Here is a 26116-nt window from a genome sequence, read left to right as displayed (position 1 = left end):
GGGATACTGGGGGCAGCAGCAGCACACTGAAGTCAAGACAAACCACACCACATGCACAACCCACTCTGGATTTCAACACAAGTGACAGTGGCTCCTTTCTGGTTGAAGAAACGCGTTTATTGGGTGCCTGCCACCCTTGCATCCCAGGGTCCTCTTCCCAAGGCTCTGTGGGTGACTGAACAGATGGAGAGACTTCTTAAATAACAGCAAATGCACTGGTGAGGTGCGCCCGCCCAGCTGCCAGTCTGTACAGACATTCCCGGGGCAGAAGAGGCAGCGCAGCCGATGCCGCTCTGGCATCAGAGAGGGGTCTGCACCACCCACTGGGGTCACTTGGGAGGCCGGTAGGTGATCTTCCTGCTCTTGAGCACCGACCACTTGTGCCGTTTCAAGTAGTAGACGAGGGGCAGTATTAGGCCCGCAATCAGGAGCATCTGGAGGAAGGGAGGAGAGGCCTGTGACAGCAGCCCAGAAGGGCCCATGGCCTCACGCCCAGGGAACGGACCCACTGGCTGGGCAGCAAAGCTCCCCACCCCCACCCAGCCCTTCGCAGGCGAGCAAGTCCCAGGGCAGACATTTGACTTTATGCGGGGGGGGGGGGGGGGGGCTCTCCATGGTGCTCTCTTGGCACCGCCTCAGGCCGGCCCAGTGAGGGGCTCCCTGCTGCCTTTTGGAGAGGAACACGGACCTTCAGACCCATCCGCTTGCGGTGATCGTGTTCTGGCTCCGCTGCCCATCGCAAGAAGGTACAGACGTCCTTGGCGATCTGCGACATGGTGGCAGGAGTGCCTGCAGAGAGGGCAGAGTACCATGGGTCTCTGGGGGGGGGGGGCGCCCTCCACAGCTGCAGGCCAGCGAGGAGAGCCCAGCCCAGCCCGCTTACCATCATCAAACTCTAAGATCTCGTTGTAAATTGGGGGTGCCATGGCAATTGCTTCCCCGGGGAAGTAGGGGTTGTAGTAAAGCCCCTCTCGCTGGGTCACACCAGTGGGTGGATCACAGTAGCCAGTGAGAAGGGAGAACACGTAGTCCTCACCCCCGTGCCTGAAACAGAAGGACAAGGAGGGTGTTACGCCTGGACACAGGCCCCAGCTCAGCACTGCCAGCCCTGGCGCTTTTGAAGATCACCCCCCGTCGCTTGGCCCCCATGCCAGAGGCTGGGTCACACGGCACCCGACTCCTGGCAGCATTACCTGGCATTGACGATGTAGCTGAGGTCAGGGGGCAGTGCCCCGTTGTTTGCTGCCCGTGCTGCTTCAGGATTGGGGTAGGGCTTGGGGAAATAATCCGAGAGCTTGCCAGGCCGCATGAACATCTCGCCGTTCTCGTCAGGTCCATCCTGCACCTCAATCTAGGATGGGATATGCCAAATATGTGAGACTCACAGCCCTCGACTCTCCCAATGACAGAGACAGGTCTCTCCGATCCTGCCCTCCCCGCAGCTGACATCTCAGGAGAGCATCTGATTGACCCCAGGGCATCACCCTTATCTTGCCAGGCTGACCCAGGCCCAGCATCCTTCCCGATGTGACACTCCCCGCCCCCCCATTCCTGCTGTAGGTTCTGCCTACCTCCTCAGCTAGGGCCTTCGCCTCAGCTTCGGTGTGGGAGACCCCAATGAGATTGCGGAAGGCCATATACTCCAGACTGTGGCAAGCTGAGCACACCTGCTTGTACACCTCATAGCCACGCCGGATGCTGCAGATACAGTTATTGAATATATTTACAACCCCCTTTTAGGGTATAACTCACAAGGCACCTTACGACAGCTCAGACCTACAACAAAATAAACAACAAGGCTTGAAAGGAAGAAAACCCCAAGAAGCGAAACAACCAAGAGCAGCAGCAACCACGAGAAAGTGAGAAAAGGAGTGGAGCCAGGTCTTGTTCCTTTCGGCGGGATGGCAGTAGCACAGGGCAGTCACAGGATGCACCACCAAGGACCCGGGAATGCCTGGTGCTGCACCCCATGCACAAAGGGTCTGGTTGGTGATAGAATAGGCGGTCGAGGCAGGGACCGAGGAAGGTCAGGGTCCAAAGCAAGATGGGGAGCGACCATGTGGACTTCAGGAGAAGGAAAGCAGCACTTGTTACCAACTTTGGAGATGATGGTGGGAGACCCACATAGCAGGGAGGTGGTTCAAGCACTTCAAAGAGAGGGAGTGGGGGCACAGGCAAGGGTCTTAGCAGTCAGCACAGAAAGGAATGTCAACAAGGTGACAGGATCAGGAAACTGATCAAGTGGCGGGCTCTCCCACAATGTAGACATTCAAGACAAGGCTGGGCAGCCATCTGTCAGGGATGCTTTGACTTGGATCCCTGCACTGAGCAGGGGGTTGGACTCGACGGTCTTATGGGCCCCTTCCAACCCTACTGTTCTATGATTCCAACTGCTTGCTTCTGGGAGGAAACCAAAAGGGATGAGTTACTTCTGATTTGCACACCTCTCCAACTGGGGAGAAGGCAGTATGGCATGGGGGCCAGGGGAGGAAAGAGAGGAGGGGAGGAAAGAGAGGAGGGGCTCCATCTTCACCATGTTTAGCTTCAGGCACCAGCAAGACACGAATGCAAAGAAAGGCGTAGGGCCCTCTGCACCCTCGCAGCAGACACCACTTTCCTGCACGGCTCCCCAGGAGTCTGGAAGAGGCAAAGTGGGATGCCACCACTTCCAGAAAGAGGCCGGGCCAAGCTCCCCTCTCCCACTCTGACTCCTCCCCCCCACGGGAGCCCCTCGCGCACCTGCTGTGATCCAGGGCAGACAGCATGCCGTTGTGGCTCCAGGGAAAGTTGGGCGGATGCAGCTCCAGCTCGCCAGCGCTCACGGCTGTGTGAAGGGCTAAAGCCAGGCCAGCTCCCCCTGCTGTCAACACCCCCAGCGTAGTCAGGGCCACCTTCTTGCCGCAGGAGAGACCTGCCAGGGACGCCAGGTTGGCCTGGGGGGAAGGATGACAGAATGAACTCCTGGCAGGGCCATCACGACAATTGGGGTGGGCTTGCTGGTGGTCCACAAGAGACGCCAGCGCGAGCCTCTGCGGGCTCCTCCTGCAAGGGTGGCTGAGCAACAGCAACTTCCCACGCACCAGACACCCAATGGATGCCGATGCTCAGTCCATTGTAGGAACGTGCCTGGGACCTGCTCAGCCTCTGGGTCCCTCTAGCATAGTCTTGTCTACTCTGACTGGCTGCAATGGCTCTCCAGCACAGGACTTTCCCATCACCAGCTCCCTGATTCTTCTAGCCAAATACTGAACTTGGCACTCTCTGCCTACAAGGCAGCTACCCTCATGCCAAGCCAGGGCACCTCCCTAAATTTCTTCTTCAGGGCGGCAAACCAAGGACACACCCTGTGTGAGGAGAGGCCATGTGATGGGCAGCCTGAGTTGCTGGATTCAGCCCACACTTGCCAGAATCCAAAGGGGAGCTGAGCTATAGACTTGTCCCCACCCAGCATCCCTAAACTTGGTGCCCTCCAGATGTGTTGGACTACAACTCCCATCATCCCTAGGATCCCTAAGATGATGTGAGCCACAGTCCAACACACATTTCGGCGATCGACACCAATTATGGTAATGGCATCAACGTTCACAGGGCATGTGTTTCCTGCTGCATCAGTGCACGCACACCATCTTTCACCACAACTGCAGCGGCACCAAGACAGAGGGATGTTCAAGAGGGAAGACAGCAGGCAGAAGAGGAAGATCAAGAACAATCCAACATACCTAAGTTGGATTGTCCTAGGTTTTATAGTCAGAATCCACAAGCTCTTAGTGCAAGACCAGACCATAAACCAGCAGTTGTTTCTCTGCTTAAATATACTGGTATGGAGCCATCAGATGGGGTCCCCCCCCCCGACTTTGCAGACATCCCAGCCATGACCTCTGGACCACACAGGCTCAGGACCCATCGATGCCATGAGGGCCTCCCTTAAGCCACCTTGCCCAGCCTATTGTCACCCTTCTCCCAATTCCTCTGTGCAAGCTGAATCACAACAGGGTTCTGGGTGCAGTTCCAGCTCCCCTTCCAAACGGACCAGCAAACCTGCTTGTGCTCCTTCCAGAGCAATTCCAGAAGAAAGTGCTGGGTATAGCTGAGCAGAGAGAGACTGTGCGAAGAAGAGCGCACCTCCTCTCCCTGGACTGCACTACCGAAGGCCAAAAAGAGTCAAATCCCAGCGTGGGGGGGTGGGGATGGTGGATGGTACAGTTCTTATGCCTCAGCCTCTCCTCAGCATAACTCCCACAGAACTCACACATTCGAGGTCTCTAAGAAAGGCTTGGGGCTGGGAGGAAGGAAACAGCTGGCTCCCTTGATCTCCAGGTCAACCAAACATCCGCAGCCCCCGATGCCTCCTGGTGACAAGTCCACAGCACAGGCTGGAGAGGAGGAGGGAGAAAAGCTTTGCCCAGCGCAATCTCTACAGACCACCGTCTTGCCATGGTGCTACTTCTCCCAGGATGGCCGCTGTTGCAGGCAGCCCTTCAAAGCTATCCCTATGCTGGCAGACAGCAGCCATCTGAGCTAATATAGCGCCATGGCCAGAATGCTTGGCATGAACAGCAGACAGGCTGGCTCAAATCCCTGCTCACCTGCAAAGCTCACGGTGCAGCCTTCCTTCGGCAAGTCACTTCTGCATAGCTTGCTGTATCTTACTGGGTTGAAGTGTGGTTAAAAAGCTCCTCTAAGCTCCTCCTTCGAAAAAGGGCATGGTACAACCCTAACAAACATATATGGGCGTGCTCACAAGGCAGGGCACTTTCCCAAGGTGAAAAAAACCCTGTATTATGAAAACACTGCAAGCATCATTTCCTGGCAGGCAGCACTGGGACTGCAAATGGACAGGAGAACACTATTTTCTCTTTGAACACGTGCCTTACTCAAGCAAATGGAACACTTTGGGCTTGAGAAGGGTGATTCTATCGCCACATATGCCCCCCCCCACACACACACACAGTGCAGATGAATGAAGAGGAGCAGCTTCTGCCAGCACCAGGCTAGGATTACTTCCCACTAACAAGACAGGCGGCCACAATCACAATAAGAACCTCAGATGGGTCTGAGAAGTTACATTTATTCTTCCAGAAAGGTGCACCCTAAGGAAACAATAGCAGATTGGGGCCCAAACCATGCAGCCTCCCAGCAGTACATGGTGTCAATGCACACACTGAAGGCTCATGCTTCCCGGGTGCTGCATCTCCCTCTGAAATGCAGGAAGCTGCCTCAATGGCCCACCCAGTTCAGTATTGTCTACACTGGCTGGAACACAGCTACAGGAAGAGAAGGACCCTGCCCAGCCCTGCCTGGAGATGCTGCTGGGGACCAAACCAGGGACCTTCTGCACTGAAAGCAGGGGCTCCGCCACCGAGCCATGGCTGCTCCAGACACAGGCACTACTAGGGCTGCAGCAGGGGCTGCAGGAGACCCAAGCACAAGCATGCCAGTCCCTGTGACCAGGTCGCCGCCTTTAGAGAATCTTGATCAGAGAAGAACAACTGCTACGAGCGCGGGCGGAACATCTTCTCTGACCTAGAGAGGCAAAGTGAAGCTGCATTCCGGCATTCCTCTCCTTCAAAGGCATCGCAGCCCAAGGAACGCCAGAGTCAAGCCCAACCCAGGTTCCCCACTGGGATCCCTCCTGCCAGGCCATCAGCTACGAAAGGCCCGGGGGGAGAGAGTGGGGGGGCCGTTGTAGCCCTTGCCCTTCCTCGGGGGCTGCAAACACAAAGGGAGGCAAGAGACGCGGACACGGCGGGCCTGCCGCAGTTATCTGCGGAACTCGCCCCCGCAGGAGAGCAGAAGCGGGGGGAAATACCCCTGCAAAAGAAGGGAGGAGGGCGGCGGCCAATCCCGAGCGCCGCCCGCCCAGGGCCTCTGCAGGGCGTTCTGAGGGAGGGTCGCCAGAGCCCCGCGACACTTCGCCCGGCGCCGCACAGCCCGAGCGCGGCGGGAGGGCTGGGGTGACCCCGGGGCGCGGTGACCTTGGGCTGCCAGGCCGGGGCCGCGCGGCGGGTGGGCGGGCGGGCGGCCTCCAGCAGGGCCGGGCGGGCGGGCGGACGCCGCTTACCCTGGGGCGGGGGCCGCCGGGCAGGGCCGGGAGCAGCAGGCCCCCCCGGGAACGCGCCAGGCTCCGCGCCGCCGCCACCGCCGCCATCTTGGAGGGGAGGGGACGCGAGCCGCTCCGCCCGGCGCCCCGCGAGGCGCCGCGCAGCGGAAGAGGCGGGTCTGGCGACAGGAAGGGGCAGGCGCGCCGAGAGACGGAGAAGGGGTGGAGCGGCACGCCGCCGCGCGCCGGCGGAGCCCCCAAGGCGAGGAGAGGCCACGGCCCGCCCGCAGAGGGCCCAGCCGATGTCGGCTTCCCGTCTCAACGGAAGTTCAGGGATCGGCGTGGAGCTACGCGAAGGGAGGAGATGGCCGTGCGCTGTGGTGGATACGACGCTTCCGGGCCCGCTTTGGCGGGCCACTTGCGCACGCCCCTGGGCGGAAGCGAGCGGCAGCTGCCGGCCCCCGCCGCCCCTTCCCCGCGCGGAGGGCTGCCCGGAAAGGGCGGCGCGGCGCGGCGCTTGCCCGCCTGCCTGCAGCACGGCCCCCGGCGCCCGCCCCGGCGCCCGCGGGCGGCGCCTGCCTCCCTTTTATTTGCGCGCGGCACCCTGGGGGCGGCAACTGTCTGGAAAGCACCATAGAAACGCAGCATTGCGAAAAGGAGCAAGCGTGAAATCGCCATTTGTCTTTATTTCTCACGGACGCGCACAGCCCCCCTCCCACGGCCACCCCTGCCCTGGGGCGCCCTGCAGCCCCCCCCCCCCTGCATGTTATCTAGGATATTCTTTAACACCAGAGCCGGTTCCTGGCCACGAGGTATATTCGGGATCATCTGCAAGCTGCAACCGCCCCGGAGAGAATCGACCGCACCACAGCGCCGGGCGTGCTTCCTTCCCCCGAGTTACAACCACACCTCAACTAAGAGGAATTACAGAAAAGTTCTCCCAGCCGCGACAGAGGAAGGGCCAGGCTCTCTCTCCAAGCTTCTGTGTTCTGAACTCCTCTCTCCTGCAAGCTACAAGCAGCTGTCTTCTTGCCACATCCCAGAACTTTCATTATTGCAAGCAACTGCCATGGACTTGGAACCCACAATACTCGGGGGAAGACCAAAGGCGGCAGCACCTTTAAGAGTTCATGTTGCTGGCTTATCATGCTTGACACCCCCACCCCACCCAAGTCTCACTTTGCAGAAATCACAGTGGCCTCACTCCACTGACTCCCCCAGGTAAGTCCCACCAAAAGAAAACCTGGGCAAAGGCCAGTTCAAGTAGGGAGGCAGCTCCAGAGCGAACTACTTCCAGAAGAGCACATTCCACAGCAGCAGCCAGCAGGGGTAGACAAAGATGGCAATGAAAGGAAAGACGATGGATCCGTAGAGGTGGTGGTCCAGCAGCCCCTCAGCAATAGCCTGTAGGAATCGCTGCCAGCCCTCTAGCACTGAAATGGGGTACTCAATGAGCTCTTGGTACAGGAAGATGCAGAAGAAAAGTGTGGCAGCAGGTGTGACCAGCACTAGCAGCACAGCATAGAGGTACCTGTGGGGAGAAAGCAGGCAAACATGAGAGCAGGGCTATGGCTTCCAGTCTTGGCTCAGCTGCATGCCCTTCCGCTCAAAGAGATCTGCTGGAAAACACTAGGGCTCACTCAGGCCCAGCCCCAAAGCCCCCACTCCTTCTTTGTCCTTGCCCCAATGCAGCCACCTGGCCACCTAGTTAACAGGACAAGGGACCAGCATCATGCAGAGAGCAGGTGGCAAGAGTGGGAATGAAGCACTCTCTCGAGCCAGCCCCAGTTCTGGGCCCAGCTCTCCTTGTAGCTGGAGAGCAGAGCCCAGTGGAAGGAGGAAAAGGAGGATCGGTCATGAGTGGGTGCACAGGAGGGCAGCCCCATGGCCCAGTTCCCAGGAGGTGGGCAAGGGGGAAGGCAGGGACATACGTACTTGGGCCCTGTGGGCTGGACGAGAGCAGCCGCAGGCACCATAGTGGCAGCTAGCAAGAAGCCCAAGGAGAAGTTGACCAGGGCAATACAGCCCAGCTGCATCGCCAAGTAGAGGAGGGACAGCAGCTTCAGGGTCATCCAACCACGATCGCCTCCCAAGCCCACCAAGACCCTGCAGGGCAGAAACACGGAGCTAGTCTGTAGACAGCAAAGTCTCTTGCTCCCTGCGGTGCTGCACCAGCACAGGGGCAATGCGTGGCAAGTCCCAGCACGTGCGGTACAATCCCGCCTCCCTGCAGATCCTTGGGCGAGCCGCATACAGCGCCAGCTGCACATGCTTGTGCGAGAGAAGTGCCAGAGGTCCCCCCCTGAGGACCGCTTGCCCCACACCAGGCACCTGTGTGTGTTGTGCGGCAGTGCTAGCCCTGCCACATAGATGGCGATGACCGTGAGCACCACGGCCTCCGATTCAGAGACAGGGAAGTGCTGGGTGGCCACGTGCTGCCCCAGGATGGGCACAAAGTAGAGGGCAAGTCCCGTGGCATGGCAGATCAGCAGAGGGGGCACCAGCGTCAGCAGGCTGGGCTTTGGCTCCTGTGAAAAAGAGGATGTCTGAAGCACCTGACAGGAAACGCCCCGTCTGCCCTCGTGGCTCAGCCTGGACCGCAGCGAGGCAGGGCCTGTGCAGGAGGCCTCGAGGCTGTGGCCTCAGTCTTCCAGGTGCTCCTGGTGGGGCTGACCTGTTGGGAGCAGGTGGCGGGGGGCCACAAGCATCTGTGGGGGAGGCCCGAGACATAGGGAAGGGCTGCAGGCAGGGCTTGCTGCCAGGGCACGCAGGTTTGGGGCAGGCCCTTCCTCCCACAGGCAGAGAAGCCCTGCAGTGCCCCCAGAGCCCCACCTCTTCGGGCCCATCTACACCAGCATGGCCTCCTTGCCACACCTCACCTCCGCAGCAACAGGGCTAAGGCCTTGGTCTCCGTCGCACAGCTGACCGTCTGGGTCCCCAGCGCATTTGCTGAGCTTCATCCACAGGTCCAGGGCGTGGGGGTGGGGAGTCAAGGAAGACTGAAGAAGTCCAACCCTCAAGAGGGCTCATTTTATCCAACCCAGCACCCAACTTCTGGAGGACACAGACCAGCCGTCCTCTCCCCCACACTCTTCAGAGCAGTGCCCAGCAGCAGAGGCGGCCCATGGCACTCTGGCTACGGGGATGTTGGGGCCTCATGCAGCCCTGGGCTGCTCTCCTCTTGCCAGAGCAACTTGAGGGGCCAAGGCTTGCTTAGATGGGCCACCCCGGGAAGGAGAGCAGGGATCATCCTCTCCAACCAGGGGCAAAGGGAGACAAGTGCAGGGCCACTCGCCCCAAGCCTCTTGGCAGCTGCTTAGTGCTGCCCTAAAGAGCCGGTGGCTCGTCAGAAGGCAGCTCCGGGCAGGTTTGACTCTCCTGGCTTCAGGGCTGCCAGGTGCCAGACAAGACAGGGCACCTGGGTCTTTATCACTGCATGGAAGGGAGGACTGTGGTGAGTACAGCCACAGCAAAGGGAGAACCTGCATCTGCTGAAATTCTTCTCCCTTTCTCAATTTAAGGCATTCCCTGCAACCCTCCAGCTAAAGAAAGGCTGCGCAGCCTGCCTCAAGCAAGTCCTCCTGCAGCCACAGGTTAAGTCTCCCCTGCTACCCACAAGAGAGCAGATGGTTGGAAGTCCTCAGCAGCCACTGGAAACCTCCAGCCCAGTCAGCCTCCATGTACCCACCCAGCTGGAGCCTGGCCACTACAAACAAGCCTGAGCACCAGGCTCCCCAGTCCAGCACCCCCTCTTAGGAGAGGGGACAGCCAGGTGCTCAGGGATGCTCACCAGCATCCCCCACACCTGGTGGCCACAGGCTGCCTCTGGAAGCCGGGCCTTGACTGTCACGGCTGCTGGCCACCAAAATATCTGTCCCCACTGTAAAAGCTGCAGTCATACAGGGCTCTGCCTGGCCCAAATGGCACATCAATTAAGACTTCTGCATTTGGAATGGCATGCAACTGGTGACATTCCAGGAGAATGCACTTTCTGGTCAGCTGTTAGAATGAGTGTCATTGACTATATGATCTCCACCTGCAAATTCCTCAATTTTTTGGTCCACCGGGAGATGGAAAGCTGCCCCATAGCAACCACCTACCACTAGCCCTGGCCACGAAGCCATTAGATCGGCGCACGAATGCCAATGTCACTTTCCAGCCCATTGTGGAGGCCAGTGTCAGAACCACTGGGATCAGATGATCCGAGAGGCCCTCACGTTGCTGAACACAGACCCTTTTCACATGATTCACTGCTCTATTCTTAGTGGGCTCAAATCATGGAATTCTAGACCATTACAACCTACAGGCCAATGAGCTAGAGATTCCTCTGACTACTAAAAATATAGGGGAGCCCCAGACTAATCAGTTTACATCAAAGGGCATTGCTACAAAAATGCCTTCATGGCCAAATTTTGGACTGATAAGTAGAACTTCTCAACAGTGCCTCTGGCTAATCTAATCCTTCATTCATATATATATATATATATATATATATATATATGTATATATGTATATGTATATGTATACATATGTATACACACACACACACACACACACACACACCTTACTGAAGGCAAAAAAGAAGAGTGCAGAGAGCAGCATGGGACCAGCTAAGGATTCAGCCTCCATCTGACGCTTAACAGCAGTTTTGCTTGGCTCTGGCCCTTCATGTTTGGACTGTCGTATCCCTGTTGAGGCCTGGGAAGCTCATTTTCATGTGCTCTATGCAGAAGAGGAGACTTCTACCCTTTGGCTGCAATGTGCTGCTAGATCTCTACCTGACTGGTCCCCATTTCTAGCCCTGAGGTAACTGACCTGGTAAATCAACTAAAACCAGGCAAGGCCCCAGGGTATGACTACATTCCTCCAGAGCTAGTTAAGGGAAATATAGACTGGTGGGCTCCAATTCTGGCAAATCTCTTCACCTCTATAGACCAAAATGCCCACTTGCCTCAGGACTGGGGTCTGGCTGTTATCATCCCCATTTTCAAAAGGGAAGTAAGAAAGAACCAGCAAATTACTGGCCAATCAGCCTACTGAATATAATTAGTAAACTCTATGCTAGACGTCTCTGCTGGAAGCTCCAAGCCTGGATGGAACGTGAAAATATCCTGGCCGATGAACAGGCTGCAATCAGAGCAGGTTCTACTGTGGATCAGGCACCAATGCTGCAGTTCCTAGTGGAAAAATAAACAAATCCAAAACATCTCTGTTGGCAGCCCTTATAGTCCTCAAATCTGCCTTTGATTCCATCTGCAGAGACCTATCGTGGATCGTGGCCTTTTACTCCTCACGTATACATTACATGAAAGCACCAACTTAAAAATCAGGTGCAACCCAGAGGGTCTTCTCTGGCCCAGTTCCAAATCTAAGGGAGTAAAGCAAGGCTGCATACTTGCCCCACTTCTGTTTAACCCACAGAAGTGGTTACCACGAAGAGGGCCTTTTCTGCTGTGGCCCCCCAGCTGTGGAATGAGCTCCCTAGAGAGGGTTGCCTGGCACCTTTTGGTGCCAGGTGAAGACCTTTTTATTTTCCCAGCATTTTAGAATTCTAGTCTTTTAGCTCTGCTGTTTTAAATCTGTATTTTAAATCTCTGTATTGCTGCTAAGTTTTATTCTGGTTGTACTGTTATATTGTGGTTTTATGTGTTCATATTTCACATTGTTTTATGCTGCGCTCTGTGGCTTTAATTTTTGTGAACCACTTTGGCTATTGGGCAGTACAGAAATGAAATAAATAATTAAAAAAATTAACTTCTTGATGAACTCTCTAGTCAAAGCCCTCGACCATCCTGACATTCATTTGCCTAAGTTCGCTGACAGGCGCTTGCTGGTGCCATTACATGCTGATGATGCAGTGACCCTGTCTCAGTCACCTACACATCTCCGGAGAGCCTTGCAAGCCCTTGCTTAGTATTGCCATGATGAACACCTTCAAATAAATTACCAGAAAACAAAGGTAATGGTCTTTGCTAGAAGACTGAGGTTATACAGTTGGTGCATAAATGGTCACATGACTGAGCAGGTAAAGGCATTTAAATACTTGGGCATTCTGTTTCAAGCTAATGGTGGCCAAAAGGCTCAAGCAGAATACACCTTCCAGTCAGCCCAAAGGAGTACCTCTGCCATAATGATTTTCTCCCACACCAGGGGAGACTATTATGTACTGGGGGCAATGAAGCTGTTTGAGGCTAAATCACCAAGGCTGCAATCCTATGTCTGCTAGACAGCAGCTAGATGGCCATAGGGTTTTTCGTTTTTTGGGAACCAAGCTCAGAGCCAGCACCCCAAGGTGGGCTCCCCGGCTCCGCGCTCGGAAGAGCAGTGTGGAGCGGGGGAGAAGGGGGCATTCCTGGGGTCGGGCGGGGGGGAAGCACCATTATGACGCTTCCTATGTGCTGTCTGGCCTCCTCCCCTCCACAGCGCCCTGGCTAGACAGCCAAAGTAGGCCGTCTAGCCACAGATGCAGGGCGGCCAGCATGTGGAAGATCCCTTCTGCACTTCACCTGCCCTGCATTGGATAGTTGGCCACCTCAGAGTATCCCCATAGGATCACGCCCTAATTCAATTTATTTATTTAAAACAAATACAAGTTTTGTATGCAGCCCAACTTGGCCCTTATCCCAGCTTCACACCACTGGAAGTAGTCCAGTCTAAATTTCTTAGGGCCATTCTCCAAGTTTCTTGCCGCATTCACCCTGCGACTGGAGACTGGCCTTCTGAAGGTGGAAACTAGAGCTTGGCTCACCATCTTCAATATTTGGCTGAAGCTACTTTTTCCCAACCAGTTTAGCTCCACTAATTCTACAAGATGTTTTTCAGTCAGTTTGGAAGCAAACCCTGCCTCAAAAGCTCCAGACGTCTGGACTCTCCTGAGGCCACCTTACTGCTCTGGGATATGAGTAGGCCAGAGCGATCCTCAAGCAACATACTGCAGATGTTGAACGCCAACATGACTTGGGCTTGACCTTGAGCCACATTTTAACTGACAGAGCATCCCAGCCCAATATGCCAGCAAACCAACTATCCGTGATTCAGGTCCAGAAGCACCATAGAGCTTTCACCCTGGAATGCTTCAGTGCCCTCCCCATAGCAGTTCTGGAGGGAAGATATCGTAAAATCCCCTACCATGAACACAAGTGCCCCTGGGAATGGGGAGAGGCTGAATTGGTGACTCGTGTTCTTTTGTATTGCTCCTTTTACTGTGACCTACGCAAAAATTTTATTGAACCTCTTTTATTAAAACAGCCTGGTCGTTCAGATGCTTTTTACACCTTTTCATTCCTTTCTGATAAAAATGCAGCCTCTATTCTTGGCATTGCCAAATTCTGTGCTATGACATGCAGAACTTCCCAGGAACTGACCTCAGAGACTCTGTGACCCTCCTTGGGAAATTGCAATATGATCACAAACTTGATAATATTGTTGTCCTCTTTCCCCATTTTATCTCACCTTATGTTTTTTTCTCATTTTGTCTCATGTATTCTGTGTGTACTTTATGTGTTTCATGGGTTTTTATTTGCTATGCTAGTCACTGACCGTAACAATGAATTCTTGATATTTGCCCCCACCCCCAAGGTATTAATTCAACCACTTTTAGAAGTCAACGCGTGATGAGGCTGCTGAGACAGGTGGTGCCCGTCGCCCCTGGGCCTTTTGATTGGCAAGACACCCCCTGCCCCCGCCCTGGGTCCCAGCTCCAAAGCAGCAGGAGCTGGATCTCCCCCCGCCCCTCTTCAGCGCCTGTCCCCTGAAAGGATATCTTGAGGACCAGGATGAGGATGAGAAAGCCCAAGGCCGGCATGTACAGCCCGATCGAGACAAAGCGGGAGAGCGAGGGCAGCAGGTAGAAGAAGTACGACTGGTGCAGGCGCTCCAGCAGGTTGTTCAGTTTCCGGAACATCCCCTCCAAGGTTCTGGGGGATGGCAGAGAATGAGGCACAGCTTTCCCTGTACCAGTGGCCCTGCAACTGCGCAATGCCCTGCTTCTGCCAATGCTTCTCAACACCGGCTGAAGCCAAGGTCAGCTGCTGCTCCCCAAGACGCGCACGCGAGCATCCTGCCTTGTGCCTCGTCACGCCGGCCCCTCCCAACCGCGACACCCGACGTGGCCCTCCAGGCTCCACTGAGCGGCCCTCTGCTGTACTCACGCGCCCATCATGCCCATGTCAAACTTGTATTGGCGGAAGCTGTTGATCCCGCGCACCGTAATGGCCTCAATGTGGTAGCGCAGGAAGAGGCCATGGTCCCCTTGAGGCCGGCCCGAGCCCTGCTTCAGCACCATGAGCAGCAGTGTCTGCAGGGAGTGCAGGTAGGCTGGCAGGGTGTCCCCGTCAGGACGCTGCAGCTGGAGGGACAGAAGACCGTGCGCATCAGTCAGGGTGCAGAGTGGATCCTTGCTCCCCTCCCCAGAAGGGCTGTTGCTCAGCGGTAGAGCAGAAGACCCCAAGTTCCATCCCCAGCAGCTCCAGCTGAAGGGGCCTCAGGCAGAGAGAGGGATCTTTCCCACACTCTGCTGCCAGAGACCCCAGGGAGCCAACGCTGCTCTCAGAGCAGACAAGCCGGCGCTCGATGGACTGGTGGGCCGACAGTCAAAGGTTGCTTCTTCAGAGGCTCATTCTGTGTGCCCAGGAGCCCAACCCATCCCCAGCTGGATGGAAGGTGCGCACTAATCCGGGGGGAGCCAGGAGAATCTACAGGGGGTGGGAGGGGGAGGAGGAGCAGTCGGTTCAAGCCCACAGCGAGGGATGGGGAAAGACAGGCAGGGCAGACGTCAGAGGGCATGGTGGAAACCAGGCCAGTCGGCTGCAGCTACCTGCACCGAAGGCACCGCAGCTGTCCTCTGAGCGTAGCAGCCTGGGAGACACGGGCAGGCCGGCCAGCCTCTGGGGGGAATGGGGAAAACGGCCTTTGGCTCCTCCCAGCTCTGCGAGGCCCCCGTCCAGCCCCCAAGCCTCATTCCACCCACCTTGCCCTGAATGGTGCACAGCAGCCCATTCTTCTGGCAGAAGGAGTAGAAGAGGTTGACCAGGTCCAGGTTTGGCAGCTGCCCATTTAACCCCTCCACAGCCACGTCGAAGCTGGTGATGACATCACTGCTCAGCTCCAGGGAGATGGCTGCCTGGATGGCACCCGCTCGGCCCAGCATCCCTGATGAGGACACCTCTGGGGAGGAAGCCATACCTGAGCAGGGGACTGGGGGACCCCTGGCCCATGCTGCTAGAACAGGAGCTGTGGGTGATGGCAGCTTGCATCATGGGGTTGGGGAGCTGGCACTAACCCCCAAGGCTCCTGCGAAGCGCCTGCCAGGGCTCTGCTCACTATGACCACTCATGGTTCGGGGATGGGGTGGGGCAGATGCCAGTGGCAGTGAGGCCCAGGTGGGTTCAGGAAAACATCTGCCAGAGAACTGGGTCCTGGAGGAATTGGCTTGATGATGGGAGCTGGAGAAGCTGTGCCTGGCACAGGAACCAGCCTGGCAGGAAGCAGCAGGACACCCAGGACGACATTCTGCAGCTGCTGCTCCAGAGAACATGGGAAGGAAGCCATTGCTCCCCGCCCCCGCCCGCTCCAAAGCAGGCACTCCAGGCAGGCAGGCAGGCTCCCCAGCTTGCGCAGGGATGGGGGCCCCCTCACCTGTGACGTTGACGTCATGATAAGCCTCCAGCCAGGCCTCCGCCCCAATCAGGTCATGCTCATTCACCAGGAAGATGATATCTTTGGCCCAATAGATCTGACCTGGGACAGAGGGACAAGCTGAGTGCCATGCACAGCCACAGGCACTTTGGCTGGCCCACGCACACGCCAAGGGAGCAGAGAGCAGGGCTGCACCTTCTTCCCTGCCAACATGAGCTGTTGGAGTGCAAAGAGAGCCAGGCGGGGGCTTTGGGAGGAGACTGAATCATGGGCAGGTCTATTTTCTGAAAGCTTTTGCACGGTGGCTTTTATTCAGCCACAACCTTTAAAACCCAGGTTTAAACATACACAGAACAAAATGCAGAGAAGCATCTTTGGAAGGTGAAAGTTTAGCGCAAGTCCTTGGCCAGCAGCAGCCCAACCTTAGCCTTGAAACCAAAAGGCCTAACGCAGGGCAGCCTAAACCCGCGTCTCACCCCGGAGATGGGAGGCCAGCGCCAGCATCAGTCCCACGGCCTGGTGGTTCCGCTGCCCCGCACTGCAGGGGACGCTCAGCACCAGGGACTCTGTGCGGGCCGCGCGGGGAGCTCGCAGGATCCCATACACGTTGGTGCCCTTCACCATCTACAAAGAGAAGGGGGTTAGCAGGAGGCCCCAAAGCGCTGTTCCCCCCTGAAACCAGGATCAAGTTCCTACCCCACTACACAGCAAGTGGAACAACTGCCCCCCCCCCCACCCCGAGGGTTCTTAAGATCTGGCACATACATATCTCTCTCGCATCTCATCAGGGAAGGGCAGCGTACGAGAAAAGGTTTGCTTGTACACCTCCAGGCCCAGGTTCCGCATGGTCTTCTCCAGCCAGGCAACGGGCATGCCCCTGAGGATGGAGGAAGGAGAGGTTGGGGGCTGAACTGGGGACTCTCTGCATGCAAAACCAGTGCTCCACAGCCCCCCCATATTCAAGCTCAGGAAGCTCTCTCAACCCAGTCCAGCTAGGTCAGTGGTGACTACACTGCCTGGCAGGAGGTCTCTGAGACTTCAGACAGGGCTCTTTCCCAACCCTATCCGGTGATACTGAGGTTTCAGCCTAGCATGCAAAGCAGGGCCTCTGCTACACGCTACAGCCTGTCTCAAAGGACAGGTTTCCCTGAGAGACAGGCAGCCCCTTGAAAAGCATCCCCTGGGCCTTATGGGATGATGCTGAAACCCAAGAGTGCCAGTGGCAGAGACAGACCCGTAGTACCTGGAGAGGGACCTCTCCCGGAATCCCCCGAGATTCACAGGGCATCTTCCATGGTAGAAGGGAATGGGGGCAGCTTGAGCGGCCCCACCATGCTGTATGTAGGGAGACGACGTGGGAATTACTCACCCAGCCTTCTTCTTGTGCCCGGCAAACTCACGGGCATAGGAAAGGGCACGCTCGCCATAGACAAACTGCTCCTCCACCATGGTGGAGCCCATGGCATTCTCTGACATGTAGATGCGCAGTGTGAAGGGGTGGAAAGCCAAGCCCAGGAACCAGCCCAGCCCCACCAGGAAGCTGAAGATGCTGCAAAGAAGAACAAGACAGAGGAGGGGCAGAAGAATGGCTGATAAGTCACAGCGGCTGTATATTACCTCCAACAGCATCACAGCCAGTAAGTCTCTCTATACCACTTGCTGGGGAACATGAGTAGGAAGGTGCCAATTTATGGCTGCTGTGTGAAGGCAAATTCAATGCTGGGGATCATTAGAAAAGAAACTGAAGACTGTCAATATTGTAATGCTCTTATACAAACGTATGGCATGACCACACTTGGAATACCGTGTACAGCTCTACATAAGAAGAGCCATGCTGGATCAGACGAAGGGTCAATCTAGTCCAGCATTCTGTTCACACAGTGAACCAAGCAGCTGTTGACCAGGAACCCACAAGCAGCGCATGAGCGCAACAGCACCTCCCACCCATGTTCCCCAGCAACTGGTGCACATAGGCTCACTGCCTCTGGTACTGGAGGTAGCATAGAGCCATCAAGACTAGTGGCCATTGATGGCCTTCTCCTCCATGAATTTGTCCAACCCCCTTTTAAAGCCATCCAAAGTGGTGGCCATCACTACTTCCTGTGGTAGTGAATTCCATAGTTCATGCCCTGTGTGAAGAAGACCTTCCTTTTATCTGTCCTAAATCTCCCACCTATCAGCTTCATAGGATGACCCCGGGTTCCAGAATTTTGAGAGGGAGAAAAATGTCTCCCTCTTTCCACCGTGAATAATTTTGTGCACCTCGTAGAATCATAGACTAATAGGGTTGGAAGGGGCCTCAAACACCATCGAGTCCAACCCCCTGCTCAATGCAGGAATCTAAGTCAGAGCATCCCTGACAGCTTCATCTTGATTGCCTCAAGCATGGAGAGCCCACTACCTCCCTCGGTAATTGGTTCCGTCGTCGTATTGCTCTAACAGTCAGGACATTTTTCCTGATGTTCAGCCGGAATTTGGCTTCCTGTAACTTCAGCCCATTATTCTGTGTCCTGCATTCTGGGATGACTGAGAAGAGATCCTGGCCTTCCTCTCTGTGACAACTTTTCATGACAACTTCTCATGTCTCCCCTTACCCTCTCTTTTTCCAAGCTAACCAATCCCAGCCGCTGTAACCTTCTCTCATAGGGGAGAAGTTCCAGCCCCTTGATCATTTTAGTTGCCCTTTTCTTCACTTTTTCCAGCTCTACAATATCTTTTTTTAGGTGTGGTGACCAGAACTAGACACAGTATTCCAAGTGTGGACACACCATAGATTTGTATAGCGGCAGTATGATGTTGGCAGTTTTATTCTCATTTTGTTTTCTAATTATGCCCAACATGGAGTTTGCCTTTTTTTAGAGCAGCTGCACTGGGCTGACATCTTCACTGAGCTGTGCACTGCAATCCCAAGATCTCTTTCCTGGTAGATCACTGCCAGCTCAGGTCCCATCAGGTTATACCTGAAGGTGGGGTTTTTTGCCCCAATGTGCATCACTTTACATTTGCTTACACTGAACCGCATTTGCTATTTAGATGCCCGTTCTCCCAGTTTGGCCAGATCCTTCTGGAGTTCTTCACAATCCCTTTTTGTTTTAACCACCCTAAATAATTTGGTGTCATCCACAAACTGGGCCACTTCACTGCTCACTCCTCATTCCAGATCATTTATGAACAGGTTGAAAAGCGTCGGTCCTAATACAGGTCCCTGTGGGACCCCACTGTTTACTTCTCTCCACTGGGAGAATTCACCATTTTTTCCTACTCTCTGTTTTGGTCACTGCACCTCGAAAAAGCCATGGCAGAGCTGCGACCGGTGCGGACAGGGGCGAGGGGCCGGAGCGCCTGCCCTACGAGGGGAGGCTGCAACAGCTGGGATTGCTTCGCTTGGAGAAAAGGCGACGAGGGGGGCCGCGGCCGCGGGGCACACGACTGCGCATGGGGCGGAGGATGCGGCTGGGGAGAGGCCTTCGTCCCCGCCCGTAAAGCAGGACGCCACGGGGCCCTCCCGCGGAGGCGAAGGCAAGGCGGGCGCGCAGGGCGGGCGCCAGGCGGCTCTCCGCCGCACAGCGGGGCCACGGCCTCACCTCCGCCGGGTGCGAGATGGCCGCCAGCTCGGATGGCTCCGCGCGGGCGGCCGCTGCCCGGAGGAGGCGGCGAGGCATCGGCGGCTGCCGGCCCGGGCGCTGTCGCGAGGCCTGTGGCGCGGGCTGCGCGGCAGGGCTCTTCCCGGGCGGCGGCGGCACCACTCACCAGAGCGGGGCGTTGAGGCGCAGGACGAGGCGGGACAGGGCCCGGCGGCGGTAGGGGTCGGAGAGGAGCCCCATGGCGGCGCGGGCGCGGCGCAGGCGCAGTGGAGCGGCGCGCGGGACCGGTGGCCGCCGCCCCGCGGGTCCTCCCGGGACGGCGCCGCGCAGAGAGACGGGGCGGCCAGAGCGGCGCCCGGCGAGGCTCCGCGAGCGGGAGGGCCGCAAGGCTCCCGGAAGTCCGCCCGGGCCTCGGAAGCGCGAGCCCCGCGCTGCTGCGCGCCGCGGCCCCAGCCGCTCGCCCGGCGCCGCCCCCGTGCCCGCCGCGGGCGGCCCCCGGCACTCGCCCTCCACCTCCACGCCGCCGCGCGGGACGGAGCGCCCGAGCCGGGCTTCGCGGCCAGCGGAGCGCGCCTCGTCTCGCCCCCCGAGCGCGCCCGCAGCTCGCGCAGCGCCCGCTTATTCGCGCAGCCGCCCGCGAAGCGGCCAGACCGAGCGGCGGCCCCGCTCGTCCGGCGAGGGAGGGCCGGGCCGGGCCGGCTCTCGCAGACTCGGCCGGGCCGGGCCCTCCAGACGGTGTGGCCTGGAGCGGCAGCCCGGCAGCATCCCGCAGGCCTCAAGTTCTGCCGCTGGCCCGAAGGGCGGCCCCGAGGCCCGGCCCGGCCCCCGCGAAGGCCCAGCCGCCTGCCGCCCACCCCTCAGGGCACCTGGTCCGCGGCCCCCCCGCTGCACGTGGGCCTCCGTGTCCCCATCGCGCGGGGCCATCCCGCTTTGCACAGTGCGGTGAAAGCCGAGGAGGGCTCGTTCAAGGGCAGCCCACGAAGCCGGGCTGGGGCTGCACGGCCGCCCTCCTGCCCAGCGCCGCAGGCAGGCCTTCGCAAGGCCCGCGGCTAGCGGCGCAGCTTCGTTACGGCTGGCAAGGGGCAGGCTGGGTCCTCCCTGTATCTGTAGCGGAGGAGCGGGAGCCCGTGGGAACGTAGTTGGGCAGCTCTGTTCTCTCTGGATGGGCCCTTGGGCTGCCCATGGCCTCCTGCTGTCCAGCCTTGCCCAGCTCTTTTAACGACGTATTGCCCTGAAATCTTGGCTAGCAAATGCTGTGGATGTGGCTATTAGGCGCTTCTGGGAAAGCCTCTTGCTTTAGTCTGTGGCTGCAGCACTGCTGAGGGAACGCAAGAATTCTGAGGCCACGTGGGGGGCACGCTGGCGCTTCTCCCCACTTCAGGGTTAACCCAGCCCCCCCCCCCCCCCGCAGGGACTGGTCTGCTCTGCTCCAGGGATTCTCTCATCACCACAGCGCCACTGCAGTAGCTCCCACACATCAATGTTATCCTACCCATGCCCTCCCTTCCCCACCATATGGGCTGTCAACAGATCACCTGGGAGCATTTTCCAAGCCATGGAGATGGAAGGGAGCCTGCAACCTGCTCAACGCAGAACCAGTTACCCGCCATGTTATTATTTATTTATTAGTTGCCCATCTGGCCAGCTACCCAGCCACTCTAGGCGGCGTACAATACTAATATCAAATTTACATAATCAACTGAACAGAAAACAAAAACACTGCTCTAAAAAACCCAAACCCACCCCAAATGCCCACCTGAACAGCCAGGTTTTTAAAGCCCAGTGGAAAGCTCAAAGGGGGCATGGCGGAGGTCACTAGGGAGAGAATTTCACAGAGTGGGGGCCACCCCAGAAAAGGCCCTCTCCCTAGTTCTCACCAACCTAGCTGTCCTGGCTGATGGGGCAGACAGAAGGCCTACCGAGGCCAATCTCGTTGAGCGATGTCCCTGGTGTTGGAGGCGCTCCTTAACACAGACTGGGCCGGAACCATATAGGGTTTTAAAGGTCAATGCCAACACCTGGAATTGAGCCTGAAAAACAACTGTTAACCAGTGCAACTCCTTCAGCACTGGAGTGATGTGGTCTCACCGACAGCTGCCTTTAATCAGTTGCACCAGCTGCAACTTCCGAACCATCTCCAAGGGCAACCCCACATAGAGCGCATTGCAGTGGTCTAGGTGAGAGGAGACCAGGGCATGAACTACTGATGGGAGCAGATGGTTAGAGGTAGGGGTGCAGCCACCGTATCAGATGGAGTTGGTACAGCGCTGCGTGGCTCATGGCTGACACCTGAGCCTCCATGGACAGCTGGGAGTCTAAGATGACCCCCCTGGTCCTTCATAGAATCATAGAATAGTAAGGTTGGAAGGGGCCTACAAGGCCATCGAGTCCAACCCCCTGCTCAATGCAGGAATCCAAGTCAGAGCATCCCTGACAAATGGCTGTCCAGCCTCGTCTTGAACTTCTCCAGTGTGGGAGAGCCCACCACCTTCCCAGGTAATTGGTTCCATTGCCGTATTGCTCTGACACTCAGGAAGTTTTTCCTGATGTTCAGTCGGAATCTGGCTTCCTGTAACTTGAGCCCATTATTCCGTGTCCTGCACTCTGGGATGATCAAGAAGAGATCCTGGCCTTCTTCTCTGTGACAACCTTTCAAGTACTTGAAGAGTGCTATCATATCTCCCCTCAGTCTTCTCTTCTCAAGGCTAAACATGCCCAGTTCTTTCAGTCTCTCTTCATAGGGCTTTGTTTCCAGTCCCCTGATCATCTTTGTTGCCCTCCTTTGAACCCTCTCCAGCTTGTCTGCATCCTTCTTAAAGTGTGGTGCCCAGAACTGGACACAGTACTCCAGATGAGGCCTAACCAGTGCTGAGTAGAGGGGAACTAGTACTTCCCGGGATTTGGAAGCGATGCTTCTATGAATGCAGCCCAAAATAGCATTTGCCTTTTTTGCAGCCACATCACATTGTTGGCTCATATTCAGCTTGTGATCGACGACAATTCCAAGATCCTTCTCGCTCGTAGTGTGGTTGAGCCACGTATCCCCCATCTTGTAACTGTTCATTTGGTTTCTTTTTCCTAGGTGCAGAACTTGGCATTTGTCCCTATTAAATGCCATTCTGTTGTTTTCTGCCCAGCACTCCAGTCTATATACCCCTGAAGGACCAGGGGTGGACCTGGTCCTTCAGGGGTAGCCGCACCCCATTAAAACACCAGGTCAACATCACCCAACCTCCTCTTGTCTCCCAGAAAAAGTACTTCAGTTTTGTCGGGGTTCAGTTTTAACTTAGTCCTTTCTAACTAGGCACTTACCGACTCCATACACTTGGACAGGGTTTCTACAGCCAACCTTGGCGAGGATTTAAATGAGAGGTGGAGTTGCATGTCATCCACATATTGGTGACACTGCACCCCAAACCTCCTGATGATCGCCCCCAGTGGCTTCATATAGATGTTAAATAGCATCGGGAAGAGAATAGAACCCTGTGGCACCCCGCAAGTGAGCAGCCGAGGGTCTGAAGTCTCCTCCCCCAGAACTACCTTCTGGTACCTGCCAGAGAGGAAGGAACGGAACCACCATATTACGGTGTCCCCTATGCCCAACCCCTCCAGGTTGTCCAGGTATCAAAAGCCACTGAGAGATCGAGAACAAGGAGCATTCGCCCCCACCCAGAGCTCTCCCCACGAAAGCCCAGTCAAGACAAGCCAAGAGCATTCATTCCGCAACATATGCAACATCCCACCGGGGTGGGGCTGCTACTCTGACCTGGGAAAATTCCAATACCAATCCTTATCTTAAGTCTAGGATGGAAAGTGAGGGAATATAGAAAGCTACATTGGGGGTGGAGAGAGACCAGGAGCTGAAGAGCTTTTCGAGGGCCCAACCCCGGAATCTAAAAGGGAAAGTGGAGCTTCAAGCACCAGTGCGCCTCTCTCGTGAAACCCAATGCCATGCTGCTGAGGACTATTTAAGCGGGCATCAAGGAAGTTACACAAGTAAGTGCATTTCACACAGCCACATAGGTAGAATTCAGTATTAAGTTCTATGTTCCGTATCCTGAGCATGTCAATTTTTTAAAAAAAGACTCAGCCCTATGGAACCTTGTGGGCACATGTGACAAAAATCACAGGAGCTGGGGTGGGTGGGCATTTGCAAGCACAAGTTCCTCCCAGTAACTGAGAGTGAGGAAGGCCCCTTTCTGCTTGGGAGCCTGGGGAGTCTCGGCTGAGGTGGGCTAGCTAGCCCAATGGTCTGACTCAGCAGAAGGCAGCTTCGTATGTTCCTGTGTAGGTAGGAGGCTTCAGCGCCAGGAGCAGCCCCTTTAGCTCCCCTGCAGGAAAAGTCATGCAAAAAAAAACAGGCATAGCAGCTCCCTAAACTTAGTGGTGCTTTACCCACAGAAGATAGGTGGAGATGGCACACGCAAAGAAGGAAGGGCTCGTCTGCCTTTTAAACCAAACAAGAGTTATGGCCCAAAGTGAAGGATGTGCAAAGCAGTAGGACTTGTGAGTGGATCCACACTCCAGACCTCCTTTGGAAGAATATTTATTCCTTAACTTGTTAAAAAAAGAAAATAAAAAAAAATCTCTGTACAAACAGCCTGGTGCAAACACACGCAGAAACGTGCCTCCCGCTGAGGTGGCGGGGGGGGGGGGGGAACTGGTGGGGAAAAATTTCTCCTGGCCCCATCCAGTCTTTGGTCCTGTCACTTCCTCACCTGGAGCAAGCAGAGAGTGAGATGAGCTGCTGCCCTGAGTGGGCAGAGGCCCCTTCTCCCACCTGCTCCACACTGAGAGCTCCTGCACATAGCCGCTGCTCCGTCTGTCCAGCTGTGCTCCCTGGCCATTGGGACAGTTCTCACTTGCCCAGCAGCACAGTGACCTCCTGCAGATGCTCCCGCACTACCTGGTCGAGCACGGCGTAGACATCTTTGCAGGCCTTGCTGGCGGCCTCCATGATGTGTTCCAGGTGGTCCTCATGCAGCCGCCCGTTCATCTCCAGCAGCGCAATCTGCTCTGACTTGGGCAGCAGGGCCAAGGCCAGCTGGGGCCCGCCGGTGGCCTCCTCCACGTAGTTCAGGTCGGCCAGGGGTGTGTCTTCAATGAAGCCAGCCGAGCTGGCGCATACGTAGTCCCACATAGGGATGCCGGCGTCAATGATGGCCAGCGTGGCCGCATTGACAGAGGCGCAGTAGTTCCCGCCATCCGCCTGCAAGATCTGAGGAGCACAGGAGGCCCTCTTAGAACATGGCGGAGGAGCGCCCTCCGAGAGAAAGGCCCCCACGACCCGCCAGCCCCACACGGCTGCGAGCAGACGCCCCAGTAGGACACGGAGAGGCCCCAACTGCTCCTGGGCGCCGGACACACAGGGCGCAAGGGCGGCTTCGGAGGGAGCCCTCTCCAAGTTGCCAGGCCCTGGCTGGGCTTTCCAGTTTGCCGCGTCTCAGTCGCCGGGCATCACGGGGCCAGGAAGAGCCCGCCCCGCCCCGCCCTGCCCCGCCATAAAGGGCCCCGAGCCGCGGGGCCGGCCAGCCGAGCCCGCCGGCTGCCCCCCGGGCGCGCGCGGGGGGGCAGCCCCACCTGGACGTAGATGTCGATCTGCGAGCGGGGGTAGAGCTGCGTGAGGATGGCGGCCTCGAAGGTCTGCTTGAGGTGCAGCGTCATCTCGCTGGACTTGCGGTCGCCGTGGGGCCGCCGCTTGCGCTCGCCCGTGCTGAAGGTGGCCATGCTGAACTGGCAGTTGACCAGCGCCTGGTCGTGCAGGGCCTTGCTGCGGGAGCCGCGCATCTGTGCCGCGGGAAGGGGCAGCGTCAGGCCCGCCCGGGGCGCGGCCCCGCGCCCGCCCCCGCGCCCACCCCCGCGCGGCCCCGCCTGGCGGCCGGCCGAGCGCCGCGCGGCCCCGGCCCGCCGCCCGCTCACCTCGTGGGGCCCGTAGACGACGGCCAGCGCCTTGGTGTTGCCCTGCTCCAGGTAGGCGGAGCCGTCGGCCTGCGCGAAGACGCCCATGCGGGCGCGGATCTGCCGCAGCTCGCCGGCCCGGCGCCCGTCCACGCGGTAGCCCTGCTCCGACAGCAGCTCCAGCCCCGCCATGCCCCCGCCTCCCGGCCTGCTCCGCGGGCCAAGCGCCGCCCCGCCCCGCCCCGCCCCGCCCCCCGGCGAGACGCGCGGCGGAGGCGCCCGCCCCAGCAGCCCCCCTCCCCGGCCGCCGCGTGCGAGCGCTGCACGTGTGCGCGCGCCCCGCGAAGCGCCCCGCGGCGCGGCTGCAGAGACAAAGCTGCCTGAGCGGGAGGCCCGCTTCGCCCCCGCCTGCTTGCCGCGCGGCCGCCCCTCGGCTGGGCCGGGGGGGCGAAGCCCTCCGGCCGTGCGGCTTTCTCGCACGGGGGGCGCGTCGCCCGGGCTTCTCCCGGGCGGGGCCGGGCTGCGTTTTTTCAGGGAACGTGAGCGCCGAGGAGCCCTTGGCGGACCCTGCCCAGGAGAGGAGGAGTCGTCACCTGGCCGTGCGGCCGGCGCCCGTCCGACGGACGGCTGGGCACTGGCGGCGGCGGTTGGACGGGGGCCGTGAGGAGCCCCCTTCCCTCTGCCTCGGTTCAGGCGCCCCTTCAGCGCTCCCCCCGCCCTGCTCAGCAGGGGTCTGTTCAGAGTCCCTCGAGCACGACAAGGGGCTCGCCATCTTAACGAAGCCCCTGCCCCCCCCCGCAAGAAAGGGCGCAGTGGCCCCACTGGTTTTTTGAAACGGAACGTTTCCTATTGCAGAGCTCGAAATCCTCGGCTGGAAGCGCGCAGAGCGTGGGGTTGGAGGGGGCCTACAAGACCATCGAGTTCAACCCCACTTGTCACGTCGCAAGTGAACGCACCA

The 26116-nt window shown here is 57.7% G+C and overlaps 3 protein-coding genes across 7 annotated transcripts; all 3 read right to left on the bottom strand.

Moving 5' to 3' along the window:
• Positions 1-53: 53 nt before the first annotated feature.
• CYC1 (cytochrome c1) lies at positions 54-6155 on the bottom strand. The gene is made up of 7 exons (XM_084854723.1): positions 6062-6155; positions 2740-2933; positions 1572-1698; positions 1194-1351; positions 884-1044; positions 689-789; positions 54-434 (listed from the first exon to the last, which is right to left on the bottom strand). The coding sequence occupies exons 1-7, from the start codon at positions 6146-6148 to the stop codon at positions 330-332; spliced, it is 933 nt and encodes a 310-aa protein (XP_084710849.1). The 5' UTR covers positions 6149-6155; the 3' UTR covers positions 54-329.
• Positions 6156-6688: 533 nt separating this feature from the next.
• Positions 6689-19596, bottom strand: GPAA1 (glycosylphosphatidylinositol anchor attachment 1). Of its 4 annotated transcripts, XM_084854720.1 has the most exons (12): positions 19427-19596; positions 17046-17225; positions 16442-16553; positions 16153-16300; positions 15677-15778; positions 15009-15205; positions 14191-14387; positions 13803-13956; positions 8920-9015; positions 8372-8568; positions 7976-8146; positions 6689-7571 (listed from the first exon to the last, which is right to left on the bottom strand). In XM_084854720.1, exons 1-12 carry the CDS (start codon positions 19498-19500, stop codon positions 7328-7330), a joined length of 1872 nt encoding a protein of 623 aa, XP_084710846.1. In that variant the 5' UTR covers positions 19501-19596; the 3' UTR covers positions 6689-7327. The 4 variants fall into 4 exon arrangements, with proteins under 4 accessions (XP_084710846.1, XP_084710842.1, XP_084710845.1 ...); XM_084854716.1 differs by having other exon boundaries at positions 6690-7571; positions 7976-8568; XM_084854719.1 differs by lacking the exon at positions 19427-19596 and adding an exon at positions 18960-19420 and having other exon boundaries at positions 6690-7571; positions 7976-8568.
• Positions 19597-20887: 1291 nt separating this feature from the next.
• On the bottom strand, positions 20888-25373 carry EXOSC4 (exosome component 4). Of its 2 annotated transcripts, XM_084854725.1 has the most exons (3): positions 25180-25373; positions 24841-25047; positions 20888-24478 (listed from the first exon to the last, which is right to left on the bottom strand). In XM_084854725.1, the coding sequence occupies exons 1-3, from the start codon at positions 25348-25350 to the stop codon at positions 24119-24121; spliced, it is 738 nt and encodes a 245-aa protein (XP_084710851.1). In that variant the 5' UTR covers positions 25351-25373; the 3' UTR covers positions 20888-24118. The 2 variants fall into 2 exon arrangements, with proteins under 2 accessions (XP_084710851.1, XP_084710850.1); XM_084854724.1 differs by having other exon boundaries at positions 23275-24478; positions 24841-25373.
• Between the last annotated feature and the right edge of the window lie 743 nt (positions 25374-26116).

The sequence above is a fragment of the Heloderma suspectum genome, chromosome 4 (genome assembly GCF_057233095.1).
Source record: "Heloderma suspectum isolate Gila_16-S chromosome 4, 16-S_ref, whole genome shotgun sequence".
Lineage (NCBI taxonomy): Eukaryota > Metazoa > Chordata > Lepidosauria > Squamata > Helodermatidae > Heloderma > Heloderma suspectum.
This window is presented reverse-complemented; position numbering and strand designations above follow the sequence as displayed.

Bases quoted from the DNA above. Each gene is read 5' to 3' on its own strand.
- EXOSC4 (XM_084854724.1), bottom strand. From the start codon at position 25,350: ATGGCGGGGCTGGAGCTGCTGTCGGAGCAGGGCTACCGCGTGGACGGG. The intron at 24,479-24,840 runs GTGGGGCTGCCC...TGTGCTCCTCAG, and splicing joins AGATCGACATCTACGTCCAG to ATCTTGCAGGCGGATGGCGG.
- CYC1 (XM_084854723.1), bottom strand. From the start codon at position 6,148: ATGGCGGCGGTGGCGGCGGCGCGGAGCCTGGCGCGTTCCCGGGGGGGC. The intron at 1,045-1,193 runs GTAATGCTGCCA...CTTCTGTTTCAG, and splicing joins AGCTACATCGTCAATGCCAG to GCACGGGGGTGAGGACTACG. The intron at 790-883 runs GTAAGCGGGCTG...CCCTCTCTGCAG, and splicing joins GATCTTAGAGTTTGATGATG to GCACTCCTGCCACCATGTCG.
- GPAA1 (XM_084854716.1), bottom strand. From the start codon at position 19,500: ATGGGGCTCCTCTCCGACCCCTACCGCCGCCGGGCCCTGTCCCGCCTC. The intron at 17,226-19,426 runs GTGAGTGGTGCC...TCTTCTTTGCAG, and splicing joins CGCCTCAACGCCCCGCTCTG to CATCTTCAGCTTCCTGGTGG. The intron at 16,301-16,441 runs GTATGTGCCAGA...TTCTCTTTGTAG, and splicing joins ATGAGATGCGAGAGAGATAT to ATGGTGAAGGGCACCAACGT.